The sequence below is a fragment of the Sardina pilchardus genome, chromosome 24 (assembly GCF_963854185.1).
Source record: "Sardina pilchardus chromosome 24, fSarPil1.1, whole genome shotgun sequence".
Lineage (NCBI taxonomy): Eukaryota > Metazoa > Chordata > Actinopteri > Clupeiformes > Clupeidae > Sardina > Sardina pilchardus.
In genome coordinates, this window is record NC_085017.1 from 21,468,689 (window position 1) to 21,482,666 (window position 13,978).

The 13,978-nt window shown below is 49.0% G+C and overlaps 1 protein-coding gene across 2 annotated transcripts in view; it reads right to left on the minus strand.

Moving 5' to 3' along the window:
* Window positions 1–514: 514 nt before the first annotated feature.
* The window catches only part of gatad2b (GATA zinc finger domain containing 2B), a 37,338-nt gene continuing 23,874 nt past the window's right edge, over window positions 515–13,978 (minus strand). Inside the window, exons 3-14 of one of the 2 annotated variants that reach the window (XM_062529355.1) lie at window positions 13,673–13,978; window positions 13,501–13,567; window positions 12,353–12,406; window positions 11,799–12,066; window positions 10,700–10,831; window positions 7,308–7,436; window positions 6,452–6,622; window positions 4,537–4,903; window positions 2,505–2,707; window positions 1,506–1,616; window positions 941–1,157; window positions 515–688 (exon numbers count right to left, since the gene is read on the minus strand). The exon at window positions 13,673–13,978 is cut by the window's right edge and continues 32 nt beyond it. In XM_062529355.1, coding sequence (XP_062385339.1) covers window positions 552–688; window positions 941–1,157; window positions 1,506–1,616; window positions 2,505–2,707; window positions 4,537–4,903; window positions 6,452–6,622; window positions 7,308–7,436; window positions 10,700–10,831; window positions 11,799–12,066; window positions 12,353–12,406; window positions 13,501–13,567; window positions 13,673–13,978 — 2,162 coding nt within the window. In that variant the 3' untranslated portion in view covers window positions 515–551. Of the gene's footprint in view, window positions 689–940; window positions 1,158–1,505; window positions 1,617–2,504; window positions 2,708–4,536; window positions 4,904–6,451; window positions 6,623–7,307; window positions 7,437–10,699; window positions 10,832–11,798; window positions 12,067–12,352; window positions 12,407–13,500; window positions 13,650–13,672 lie in introns of those variants that run through there. The other variant, XM_062529353.1, reaches the window with a different exon arrangement.

Genomic DNA, 13,978 nt, shown 5'->3' on the forward strand with positions numbered 1-13,978 from the left:
TATTCTTTGTGTGACCCTGCAATCTAGTACTCTCCCTCTTACAAAAAAACAAAAATTAAATAAATAAAATGCAAAAGAAAATGGTTACCTAAAGACGTAATAAGAATGCGTGAAACAGAAGCAACGGGTAATAGTAACAATAATAATAATAATAATAGTCATGATAATAAAAGGTAGTTGCAATAACGACAGCAATAATAGTTGCAATAATAACGATATAGAGATTTTGCTATAGTTTAAAGAGAGTTAAAGAGTTGAGATGCACTGCACAGTTTGGAGTCTACTGACAGGCTGCTGATTGTGTCATTTCTCATGGGTTGCTGGGTAGGCACACGGACAGGCACTGCATGCGATGGGTGGGAGGTGGTGCTGGTGGGGTCAGGGAGGGTGGGCAGTTGTGTGTGTGTGTGGGAAGGGGGTGGGGAGTGTGGGGTGTAGGGGTGTAGGGGTGTATTTGAGGAGAGGAAAAGAGGGGGGCAAGGGGTGGGGGTTTGGGGGTTTGGGGGTTCGGGGCTTTGGGGGGCGGGGTGGTCCGGGTCCTGGCTTGGAGCTCATTTCTGTCCAGTGATGGACTGCGATATGGACCGCGGCGGGATCATGTCCAGCAGGTACTCCCGCTGCCGGTCTGCTAGGCTGGACGCTTTGTGGCCCCCAACGGCTCCAGGATTCAGATAGGCTATGTTCAGTCCTACAGACAGGGGAGGGGACGGAGAGAGATCACACAATAGTTAGGCCCTGGTCGAGACCAGACTGGACAAGAGTGGGGATGTCCTGGCATAACCACACTCAGCCTCAAGGAATCATTCTTTGATCTACTCTTCTGTCTCTCTTTCACACACACACACACACACACACACAGAGAAACAGACAGACAGACACACAGACAGACAGACAGACAGACAGACAGAAACAGTCACACAGACAGACACACGTCACTCACCGGGGATGTTGTAGATCTGCCTGTGGCTGTCATGCTGACTCCGGCTGCTGCCTCCACCACCTCCTCCTCCACCTCCTCCTCCACCGCAGTGCTTCCCGGCCATCCCCAGCAGGCCGCTGGCCACCTGCAGCTGGGAGGCCTGGGCGAAGTTGGACAGGACGCCCCGCGCTGAGCTGGACAAGCTTCGCTGCATAGCCGCAGCCTGGGGCTGAGGAGCCTGGGGTTTGGACGAAGGGGAGCGCAGGAAGGAGGGATTGAGAAAGGGATGGCAGAGGAGAGAGAGAGAGAGAAAGAGAGGGGGGAGGAAGAGAGAGAGAGAGAAAGTGAATAATTTGAAGAATTTCAGTGAATTCCACAAAGAACCCTTTGATGGAATCCTCTTTTCAGAGCCTTTGAGAGGCCTTTGGTCATCATCTTTTAAGTAAAAATCCTTTTCTGACAATCCTTCTTAGCCACAGTCACAGTTTTAGATCACGGCTTCTGTGTTTTACAAAACCCCTATGAAGAGCTATTGCTCTCTGTGCATACAGTACGGTACATGAGAGTGGTCAGTGGAGGCTGTTACCTGTCTGAGGGCATGGTGCCGGATCATGGTCTCGGCCTTGCTGACGCTGGTCACCGTCTGGGCGGTGCTGGGGGAGAGAGCGGCCTGCTTCTGGAGCCTCTGCTCAATCTCCTGCAGAACACAGAGGAGGAACAGGAAGACTTTTAAGACTTGAGAAGAAGATAGATAGATAGATAGATAGATAGATGATAGATGATAGATGATAGATGATAGATGATAGATGATAGATGATAGATGATAGATGATAAATAGATACTTTATTGATCCCCAAGGGGAAGTTCAAGAATGTAGAGAGGGTGAGATGTGGTCGACAAGACAGGAAGTGAGAGGATAAGATGACTAAAGTGAACTTGATAACTTGGCAAAGTGTACTTGCCAATTTAATACCATGAGCAAGAGCCCAAGCTCAAAACACTAGTGAGTCTCACTCAATGCTCTCGAACATCACAGCATGGCTTTAGCTCACACGCATGGCATTCTGCTTGTTGCCTGGCTTTGTTTTTAACATTTGTGTGATTTAAAGTGAGAAAAGATATGGAGAGGGAGAGAGAGGGAGAGAGAGAGAGAGAGAGAGAGAGAGAGAGAGAGAGAGAGAGAGAGAGAGAGAGAAGGAGAGGGTGACAGGCTTGCAACTCTCGAGGCATTCACACACACACACACACACACACACACACACACACACAGGTAGAGTATTTATCACCCTGGGAGTTTCCCCCAGGAAGCCAGTGACTCAGCCTGTGCCAAATTGCCTGAAAATAACATGAGGTATCACACTCCCCCCCTCATGTGCACTGAGTTTTGGTTACCTTCTGGAGCACAAGCTAATACATTTATAGTGCTGTGAAGTAACAACAGTGTAAAATACACCGAGTGCAGTTAAGCGGAACAGTCACAGCACTGCAAATGTCATCTAAATCAAGTTAACTGGGTTGCCACATAAGAGTTTACGCGAGGTGCCACGGGACGGCCAATGGGAGAGCGGCGTGTGGGTCAGCTGACCTGCTCCTGCTGCAGGGCCTTGACGAACGCGTTCTTCAGCCGGTTGGTGTGCTCGGCTTTCAGCGCCTTCTTCTGATTGGACGTCATGCACTGCTCGCAGAGGATGCGCCCGCCCTTCTCCTGCTTCCAGTGGGGGGTGAAGTCCGTCTTGCACTGGGCGCACAGGAACGGCTCGGTGTTGGACATCGAGCCCCGCAGCTTACCTGGACGACCAAAAAACACACGGACAACACAAGAGAGACTGTGAAGAAGGGACTCTGCTGCTGTTACAGTACACACACACCTGGATCTGGAGACGTCCTGATAGGGTGAAGGAGGCCCAGGTAACCCTCTACCTCTCTGAACCAAATTCACCTGCTCCTCCCCATACAGAGGACCTGTAGACTCCTGTCTCTACCACTCCTCCATCCCTCTACTGCATGAACTATCTAAACCAAAGATCCTTTGACAAGATAGAGCAAAATAATACATCTCTATGGAAGCAAAATTCGAACAGTTCCTGTCTGCTTAAAGATGCGTGTCGCAAAGACGTCGTACTGGGATATCGATCTGTGTCAGATTGGCAAGCAGTTCAGTTAGAATTTAACGTCACTTTCTAGGTCTGCTTAAAGGGGGATTTCGCCCCCCTCCCCTTTGCGAAAACAGAACGCGGAAACGGTCGAACGTTTGTGCCCCTCACGCCGCTTTAAACCTCTGTGTCTAAAACTGCCCCTAAATCACACCTGCATTGCTTGAGGTGATCATATAGACCGTTTCAAGAGAGTTCCATTATCAGTGTCATAGCTGCTCCTCACAAGCTTTCCGTTTTAACATTCCATGTTATCTTAATGCAGAGGAGGTAGTTTGGGAACCAAAACAGAAAAGTTCAAGCAGTGTTTTGTTTTTCTTGTTGAAAGGGTCTATTAGCGCACAGATATAATTCACAAGCAATGGACACGGTCATTCATAATAACCGTTAGAAGTGAACACAGCCAACATGCTATTTCCATCTTAATCGTAATCGTGATTCATCCAATTTAAATATCAAATGGCCTGCACTGCAATCACTGGATGCTACTATTCCACTCAGTCCCATCTTTATATTAGAGGCAAGATCTATCCACTCTCCACCCACCCTTTTCTTCCTCCACCCTGATTTCTCCATGCGACTGTAGGAGGAGAGGGTGGGTTCTGGTGGGGGCTGTTACAAGCTGGAGGGCAACTGTGTTAAGTTCTTGTTTGCAACATGATTGAGGAAAATTGAGCAAAAAGATATCGGACTGAAAGAGAAATGTCTTTGGGTGACTTCCACGGTTTTTATCCAGTTCCATTCTATCACTGCCATCACTATACCACCAATTTCCTCATTACGATCATAAGTAAGATTCTCTCACTGATACGGCAACTCCACCAATTTCCCCCTATTATAATACAACAGATGTATCACTGATGTGATAACTCCATCAATTTCCTCCTAGTCTTCAATAGCTACACCACCCACTCCATCTCCCCTCCTCCTCCTCACTCACTCAAGTCCTGTCTGATTCTATTGCTATGATCGCAATCACCCTGAAGATCAGTCAGAGATTTCTTTTTATTTATCAAGATACTATGACTACTACAGCTCCTCCCATTCTGTCCTTGATATTAATGAGGTAAGATTAATCAATGACATGCTCTCTCTGTCTGTTTCTCTGTCTGTTTCTCTCTCCGTCTCTCTTTCTCTCTGTTTCTGTCGGCCTCTGTCGGTCTCTCTCTCTCTCTGTTCCTGTCGGTCTCTGTCGGTCTCTCTCTTTCTCTGTTTCTGTCGGTCTCTGTCGGTCTCTCTCTCTCTTTCTCTGTTTCTGTCGGTCTCTCTCTCTCTCTCTTTCTCGGTCTCTGTCGGTCTCTCTCTCTCTCTCTCTTTCTTTGTTTCTGTCGGTCTCTCTCTCTGTTTCTGTCGGTTTCTGTCGGTCTCTCTCTCTCTCTCTCTCTGTTTCTGTCGGTCTCTCTCTCTCTCTCTCTCTCTGAGACACACACACACACTCACACACACACACACACACACACTCACCCTGGTGTTGGCTGTCGATGACGCTCTGCACCACCTCCTCCAGGCCCACCATGTAGATGAACTCGCTGTTGGCGGCCGAGGGCAGGAAGTGGAGGAGCGGCGCGGGCGGCTTGGGCGGCGGGATCTCCAGCAGGGTCTTCTCCAGCTGCTTGCGCAGCGCCAGCTTGGCGGCCGCCTGGCTGCTGGCCTGGTCCTGCATGGACGCCACCGCGGTGGCGCTGGGCATCCCGGAGGGGCTGACCGCGCCCACGCCGCCCACTCCGCCACCGACCCCGGCGGCTCCCGCCGCCTGCATGTGCGCCAGGTTCATGTAGATGGCCGAGGAGGAGGCCGAGCGCTGGGACGCCGCCACCTGCTGGCTGGTGGCCTGAATTGAGATAAAAAAAAAGGGGGGGAGACCGTCGTTAGTCTGGTTTTCACCATACTAAGCTCAAATCTTTTAAGATTGAACATTAGTGGCCCCAGCTGTGGCTCGACTGGCTGGGGCACCTGCACCGCACGCCGGCGACCCGGGTTCGATTCCCGCCCCGTGGTCCTTTCCGGATCCCACCCCTACTCTCTCTCCTGCTCGTTTCCTGTCATACTCTCTACTGTCCTGTCCGATTAAAGGCATAAAAAGCCCCTCCCCCCCCCAAAAAAAGATTGAACATTAGTCTGGCGAGGCTGCGCTATGTTTCTACTGCACTTCGCGTCGCTCGAGTTTCGTTATCGTCATGTCACCGGCCAATAGCGTGCCAGGACTAGAGTAAGGCCGTTTCTGATTGGAGCCAAAGGTTCTGGCAGTGAACAGAGGAAAAAGATCTGCTGCTTTCCAGCCTGACCTGCCGGGGCGAAATTCAAATTTCCCGGAAGTTCAGGCAGGGTTCACCCAGCCAAGACCGTCGTATTAGTCAGAGACAAAGGGTGCCTCTCATGCAGCGTTTATACGTCCTCCCTCGCTCCTCGGGCCTCGATCCTCACTGATCTACATAAAGAAAGATAGAAGAAGGGATAGACTATCCCTTGTTGCCGCCCCATCATTCTTTATGTAGATCAGTGAGGATCGAGGCCCGAGGAGCGAGGGAAGATGTATAAACGCTGCATGAGAGGCACCTACTGTGATTAAGCGACACTGTCAGTTCAGCACACTTCACCTCTGGGATACGCATACTATTGCTTCATCGACAAGACACCTCGTTTAGTTAATGCATGTATATTTCATGTGTCAGGGCTTATGCAATAAAAGGGATACCCTTCTATCCAGCTTAGTCTTGAATCTCCCCTTGGGGATCAATAAAGTATCTACCTATATATCTATCTATCTAGTCAAACACAGTGCGAAGAAACTAAAGGGCTTGTGATTGCTAAAGTATAAAAACGGCAGAGAGGACCAAGTGCTTGACAGATGCTCTGAATAGATGGCTCTTTCCATTGGGTCCAAGAGCAGACTCATAAGCCGGGCAAATTACACCCAACAACTAACTAGAGCCTTTGTTTAGCCAAGGCCCAGCCCTGGGCCTGAGCCCAAAACCACACGAATGGCTGCTCTGCCTTTCTCAGAACATGTGTGCACTCTGTAGACACGCAGGGCCCTGACTAACTAAACAAACGAACAAAGGATGTGAAGCAAAAGATATTTAAACATGTTTCACTTTCCCCCCCCAGTGACAGGTAGTATATGTTTGCAAAATATTCCAGAATTGTACAGTACAGAACTGTATGACCCTATGGAAAATAGCCATTATATTTTATTTTATTTTAAAAACACTGTTACACTGCATGACATTTTGCTAGTGTACACTCACAATCATGAATCACAATAAAATTCATTTTTGGCTCAATTTTTAAATATAATATAATTAAATTAATTTAAATCATAAGATGGTGATTAAGTATGTGTGAGCGTATGAGGCGTTAACCGGAGACTGGACAGTACCTGCTGGTAGCTGACGGCGTTGCCCATGCCCCCTGTGTTGGGGCGACCCATGCCAGGCTTGGAGGGCAACCTCTGACCCTGGAGCTGGGCCGGGTTGGGGGCAATCACCCTCTGTGACATCATCATTGGGGGCAGGTTGGCATTGGTGGCTGACCTGATCACTGTGTGACCCTGCAATGGGAGATCGAGGAGGATGTCAATCTAACGTGTGGTGATGTAGGAGACAACGAGACTGATACCAATTGATTCACATCGGAGGCCTTTTTTTGTGGTCTCCCTAGATGCTGTGCCCTCTGCAACCACTAGGTGTCAGCAGACACCCGTTCGTCACAAAGGAATCCAGCTTATGCAAAAGTGTATATGTAAGGAACCGGGGAATAAGAGCAGACAAAGCCAGATCAACAAACTGCCCAGGACACACCTAATGGCGGGTGCCTCGACAACGGAATGTGCTCTCTCAGAGCACAGCATTCTGGGTAGTCAGGATAATGTGGGAATCTAATGTCAGTCCGTATATGCTTATCCTACCACAGACCAATTGTATAGTGATGGAATTTATCACAAAATGCAATTTAGAGTGTTTAGTATCAATGCATTAGACACTACATTAAATGTCTTCGTATGCTAAAATGGCAGACAACAAACATCTACCACACACACACACACACACACACACACACACACACACACACACACACACACACACACACACACACACACACACACACACACACACACACACACACACACACACACACACACACACACACACACACACACACACACACACACTCTCTTGGTTTCTCCCTTCTGCTGCTCCCACGTGCTGAGCGCACACACACACACACACACACACCTGTGCAGTGCGAAGGTTCTGGGGCTCTGTGGAGTGCATGCCTGGTCTCACGGGCATCTTGCCCAGACCCTGAGAGCTGTGCATGGGGGAGGGCTGCACCGAAGAGGGGGCATTCTGGACTACTGGCACCTGGAGAAACAGAGCGAGAGAGAGAGAGAGAGAGAGAGAGAGAAAAGTTTAACACCCATTTATTAAATCAATCATCAAGCCATGACATCACTGACCCATCAAAAAAACATAATGTATGACGTGCAAAGTAACCTCCTGCTTCTCTCTTTCTAGTTCATATAGAGAGGAGGAGGAGGAAGAAGAGAGAGAGAGAGAGAGAGAGAGAGAGACAGAAAGGAGAAAGAAAGAAGGTGACCTGTTCTGATATAAAGGTGATATAAAGGCCGATATGTTTCCAGGGCGAGGTGGCTGGACACACACAGGGACGTAAAGGGGACGCGGGGGTCAAACACCCCCTGCGGTCACGCCGCGCTGCTTTGCAGCCTGTGTCAAGGACATTAAATCAGGCCCCAGTGAAAACCATGTGGCAGCCTGAAAACACCGGATCAATACAAGCAGCTACATCAGTTATACTCCAAACCGCCTGTGAGCGGAATGCCAACGATGTAGACGGACAAAGACTGAGGGGCTTCGGAGGAACATGGCTAACGGTGTGCATGTGTGTGTGTGTGTGTGTCTGTGTGTCTGTGATATATGGCCTTTTGGGCCCCTATGGTTGACTTCAAGGCAGCTCTGCCTGGAAGGCACTAGGGTTAGGTTTAGGTTTAGAAATGGCAGCACTGCCTTGAAATCAACGGTGAAAGCGTTGTGTGTGTCTTTATGTGTGTGTGTGTGTGTGTGTGTGTGTGTGTATGTGCGTGTGCCAACCTTGAGTCTGTTTTGAAGACTGCGTGAGGCCTGCTGATGTTACTTATTAGCCGTGCTGTATGGCTGTGTTATTGGGAGCAGGAGTGGGACGGGGCGCGTAGACTAAACATCTCCGTGTCACAGCGCTGAGACAAACATGGCGCGGAGGTGTGATATGGTATTGGAGGCCGACCCCTCCACACACAGCCCTCTACCCCGGCTGACCCCAGCTGCTTATGCATGGGACTGCAAAGTGTGCAAAGTGTTGTCTATCAAATGCAAAATAAACTCCATTTCTCCCCCTCCCTCCCTCCCTCCCTCTCTCCCTCCCTTCCTCCTTCCCTCTTTCTTTGTTTCACTGTCTCTTTCAGTGCGTTTAACTACTTTCTCTCTTTTTGAATCAAACCTTGATATTATATCAATTCAAAGTGTACATTTTCATTCATAATTCAATTACATCATTTCATTCCATTTTCTCCCATTCCTATGAACTGTGTCTCTGTCAGCTTAATTCTGTGGACCAATCGATGGACACCGTTTAACATGACTGGCAGCTCTCATTACAAACTCCTGCCATAGCAACAGTTGCCATGATACGATCTCTTGGACAGCCAAAACAGTTTGGCCGATACACACACACACCGCTGAGCAATACATTTGCTCCTGTCAGTGGAGGTGTACCCCATCAGACTGAACATGGGCTTCTTTAGACAGCTATCCATTTCAAATGATCCCCCCCATGTCCTATTACTGTCCAAAAGTGACCATACTTGTACTGCTCTGGTCATTTCGATGGCCCTCTGTTTCACTGTGTCGAGTGACATCAGTGCTTAGAGCTAGATGGTGAGGATACTTAAGAAACTGATAAACATACGCCACATTCCTGCCATCGGTTGCAATAGCAAATCCAAACAACTTGGCCATAACGCATTCCCCTCCTCTGAAAAGTGACGGCTTCGTCTGGCAAATATTGAACTACATCTGAGAGTAGACAGAGGCAACGTACTGTACCAGAGAGAGGCTACCAAAAGCTAACATCTCCGCCTCTCTACAGCTCTTGTAGCGGCTTGTATGCGGAGACTTTACACAAGAGGGGCTGCTAATAAGGCCATTATGATAACAAGCGTCTGTATAATGAAGCCGTTCTTATGCTGGCCAGGTAGCAGCCCAAGCCCAGGACGCTCCAGGTAAAAGGATCTGTGCTCAGCTAATTAGGGAGCGGTGATACATCTTTAAAGCGTAGTAAGAACCTCTTCAGAATGTTGGCTGGGGGGGGGGGGGGCAACACAGGGTCAGGGGCTGAAGAGATCAGTGGGTGTGTGGGTGGTAGAGGGGGGGGGGGTCGCATAGGACACTAAGGGGGGGACCTGCGTAAAAGGTGTGATAATCGGGATGGTGGAGGGGTTGATAGGAGATGTGAAGGGCAGTTAAAGGGGTCATTTGGAGGTTTATGGGGGTGGATAAGGGTCCACTGGGGCAGATAAAGGGGCTGTTGAGGTACTGGGTTGGCTGGGTAATGGTGGGCAGCAAGGACTGATTATGAGGGCAGTGACAAGATGCTACGGATGAAAGGGGAGTTCTAAAGGGAGGGCCACCTGCCTGAGAAATGGCCGATAACAGGTTGCTAAGATATTGTAAAAAGGTTACTACAAGTCGGTAACTACTGTTGATGGTGATAATAATGGGTGTTAAGGCAACGGCCTACCAGCAGCAATGACGTTTAAGAGACATTTTCCAGCTATTTTTGCCCCAAGTCTTATCATGACTAGCATAAAGTGCCTCTCTCTCAAAAAAAGTGACAATCTGTGAGCGGATGTGTAAAGCCCTTAAAAAAAATCCAGAAAATGTTCAACGTATTCTAGCTTTTACATTTTATAGCCTGCACGCTACATTTCTTTCTCTTATGATGCAGTGCAGTCCACTGTGCCTAAGGAACTTCAGGAACTTAAGGAACTTCAGGAACTTAAGGAACAGGGCTGATCTTCCCCAGTGGGAACAGAAGGGCAGGAGAGGGAGATCGTGGGGATTGCATGGAGCCATGAGCCTGACGGGTGGTACTTGATGGTGGTGAGGGAAGAAGGCAAAGGGGCGCTACACCGGGCACGCAACTGAAGCATTCCGTTTGTGAAGCGTATGCTGCAGCAGTTTATAATAATCACTATGATCCATGTAAGTAGCCACACCAGAAGCGACAGTGGTGCGTACATTCAAAACAAATAAAAAATAGACCAGTCTCCTAACATGGATTTTTTATGCATCGCGAACGGAGCGCTTCAGTTCCGCGCCTGGTGTGGCTCTCCTGTAACACTTCAGTTCCTGTAGACGCTGCTGGTCATCCCGTCCAGGACATGGTCATGTACAGGAAACACTCAGGATGGCTTCCCATTTACTAAACCTTTTACCAAATAAATCCCTTGAGATTGACATCTCTCCACAAAGATGGTGATGAAGTTGAGTGGGGGTGAGAGGATGTGATGTGATGAGGGGGGGGGGGGGAGCGGAGGGGAGGGGAGGGGAGGAGAGGGGATGTGACAAACCTTCTGGACGACGTTCTCCTTCTGCATCTGGCTCTGGCGGAGCTTCTTGAGCAGCACCAGCCGAGCCTCCTCCAGACGCAACTCCTCCCGCAGAGCCTTGATCATCTGCTGACGCTCCTCGCCTGTTTTACCCTGAGACACACACACACACACACACACACACAAAACACATTTTATGTATTTTCTCTGTATTTCTCCATCACTACTCTCCCATCTCCCTGATTCTGTGCATCTCCGTGTATCGGTCTCTTAAACCCCTGTGCCTTGTCTGACGCACACATCTCTGGTCACATGGGGAAATATTATTTAAAATGTTATCACATGTGTGTTCCTCATAGAACAAGACACTGAGGTTACACGTCAAGGTAGGAACCGGTGCACCCTAGGGTTGCTTAAAAGCCTGTATGCCTGAAGCCATTCAGAAAACACGTTTCCACCGTGACACATGCTGAGTCACGCGCAGAAACAATTCAAGGTCAAAGAGGTCAGGAGTCAAAAGAACATGACTCATACGGCTGAGACCAACGAACAGTTCAGCAAACATTCTCAAGCAAAGAGACTGTCATGCGGACATCTGTAATGAAGTCCTCCACAAATGGCCAAAACATCTGGAGCATGATGACCATCACAGATAGGCATATATACTGACCACGGAGGACATATGGTGCTTGTCTATTCTCTGTGGGGACTTCCAGAGAGCGTGCGTGTGTGTGTGTGTGTGTGTGTGTGTGTGTGTGTGTGTGTGTGTGTGTGTGTGTGTGAGACCAGCCTAAGTGTGTAACTCACTTCCTTCAATGTTTGGATCTGTGAATCTTAACCCCTGTGTTAAGGTCCAAATAAAAGCATTAACGTGTGTGTGTGTGTGTGTGTGTGTGTGTGTGTGTGAGACCTGCCTAAGTGTGTAACTCACTTCCTTCAATGTTTGGATCTGTGAATCTTAACCCCTGTGTTAAGGTCCAAATAAAAGCATTAACGTGTGTGTGTGTGTGTGTGTGTGTGTATGTGTGTGTGTGTGTGTGTGTGTGTGAGAGTGTGAGTGTGAGAGTGAGAGAGTGAGAGTGTGAGGGAGAGACAGGAATTCTATGTGTCCTCGGCGTACCTTGAACATCTCGAGGTTGGCGAGCTTGTGCCGCTCCTCGGGCTGAGGGGTGCCACGGGGGCTGGACGCCTCGTTGTCCGAAAGCACGATGACGTCTGGGGACGGGGTGCGGCGTCTGTGGTCGCGTTCACGTTCGCGTTCACGGTCACGTTCACGTTCACGTTCACGTTCACGTTCACGATCGCGGTCACGTTCACGTTCACGTTCACGATCGCGATCGCGTTCACGTTCACGTTCACGTTCACGATCGCGTTCACGTTCACGGTCACTGAGGACGAGAGAGAGAGAGAACAGGAGCGAAGGGTCAGGTGGTTTGAACAGTGGGGATAGTGCCCCAAAACGAAGGGCAGAACTTACACTGTGTGCCTGACTGTCATGTTTGGTCTAACATGTATACATATAGTGGGTTTGTGAGTGGACACAGTGGTCGGTGCTAAACAACTGCTTAACTTAGCTGTGCTATCAAGTTTAACAATGACAGTTTTAACTTTTAAACCATTTTTTAATGTTGAGGAGAGTTAAATGTTTGGTAAATAAGACACAATCCAATATACTTAATGATATATTCTTGGTCCCATTTGTAGTTACTGCACGGCCTATTCAACCAGCTGAAAGAAAGGAAAAGATTTGTATGTTCTACGCGAGCGAGAGGGAGCAGGTGTGCATACTGTAGAGGCTCCAAAAATATATTTCATTAAAAAAAAAAAGAAAAAAAACATTTCGGTAACGTTTCGATCGCACAGGATCTTCGTCAGGCAAATGAGACAGGAGAAAGACAGCCTACGTATATCACATGACCACAGGCCTGCTAGTCAAGCCCCTGCCTTAACCAAGTAGTGCACACCCATAGGTGGCAAACAGCACAAACATACAAGGCACTAGGCCCAAATCTCTGATTACAGTGAAGGCTGTTCATTCTTTAAAAAGAAAAACAGCAGCAGTATGCAAAATTCATAGATTCAAAATTCTCAGCTCTCATAAATAAATTCAATAAATCTTAAAATCACGACTATTTTCATAAATCCATGATACAAAGAGAAAAACATGAACAGAAAAATAACTTTATGTCTGCAACACATGCATTACCATTATATTACTGTAGCTATGCCATAACAAGATGAGCGCTGGCTATACTTGTAACATGATGGAAGCGGTCACAAGAAAGTTTTAAGATCAAAATACTGTACATGTTTAGACCTTTTGGTGACATGGTGATTACTATGTAATATATGTGTGTGTGTGTGTGTGTGTGTGTGTGTGTGTGTGTGTGTGTGTGTGTGTGTATGTGCTCATGTGTTTGTGTGTTTGTGTGTGTGTGTATGTATGTGTATATATATATATATATATAGGCTCTCTTCTGAGGAGATAGTCTGGGGTGGGGACCTGCTCAACCCCAATATATCTTAGAGCGGCAAGATTATGCTTCAGGGTATTGAAATGATTTTTTTGGTCATTTAACCTCAAGCTGCTTCTGTGCTCCACGATGTGTGTTTATAGGCAGCACTGCGTCTTCCTATCACTGCCACTGGGAACCGGGGGGTGATAGGTGTGCAGGTGGATTATCTTGAGGCTGACCTTCTTCTTACGACAAGGTCACGTACGTTCTACACTCACTAACACATCATCATCATCATCATCATCATCATCATCCTCCTCCTCCTCGTCACTGGGTAGCCCTCGTCCTGTCCCTCCCGGTACTCACCTCCGCCGGGCGCTCATGTCCACTGGCCCGTCGTCCAGCATGTTCTCCTTCCCGTTCTTCCCCGGGCCTGCGTGGAGCCCCATGTGTCCGACGTGCGCCATGTGCACGCCCGCCATGTGCGCCATGCTCATCCCGATGCTCATTCCACCTCCGCCCATCCCCCCTCCACCACCTCCTCCTCCTCCTCCTCCACCTCCTCCACGTAGGCTCCCGTTCAGCTTCTCCTCGTAGGCGGCGGCGGCTGCCGCGGCCCCCAGCAGGGCCTGGTGGCTCCCGCCGGGGCCCTTCCCGTCGCCTCCTCCCCCTCCCCCGACGCTGGCCCCTAGCGCCCCCTCCAGGGCGGCCAGGTCCTTGCGCTTGAGCAGGGCCAGCATCTTGAGGCGCTCCATGGCCTCGTGGCCCTCCATCTTCAGGCGCTTGGCCAGCGCCTCCTCGGCCCGCTCGTCCGGACCCTCCAGGCCACGCTTGAGCAGATTCA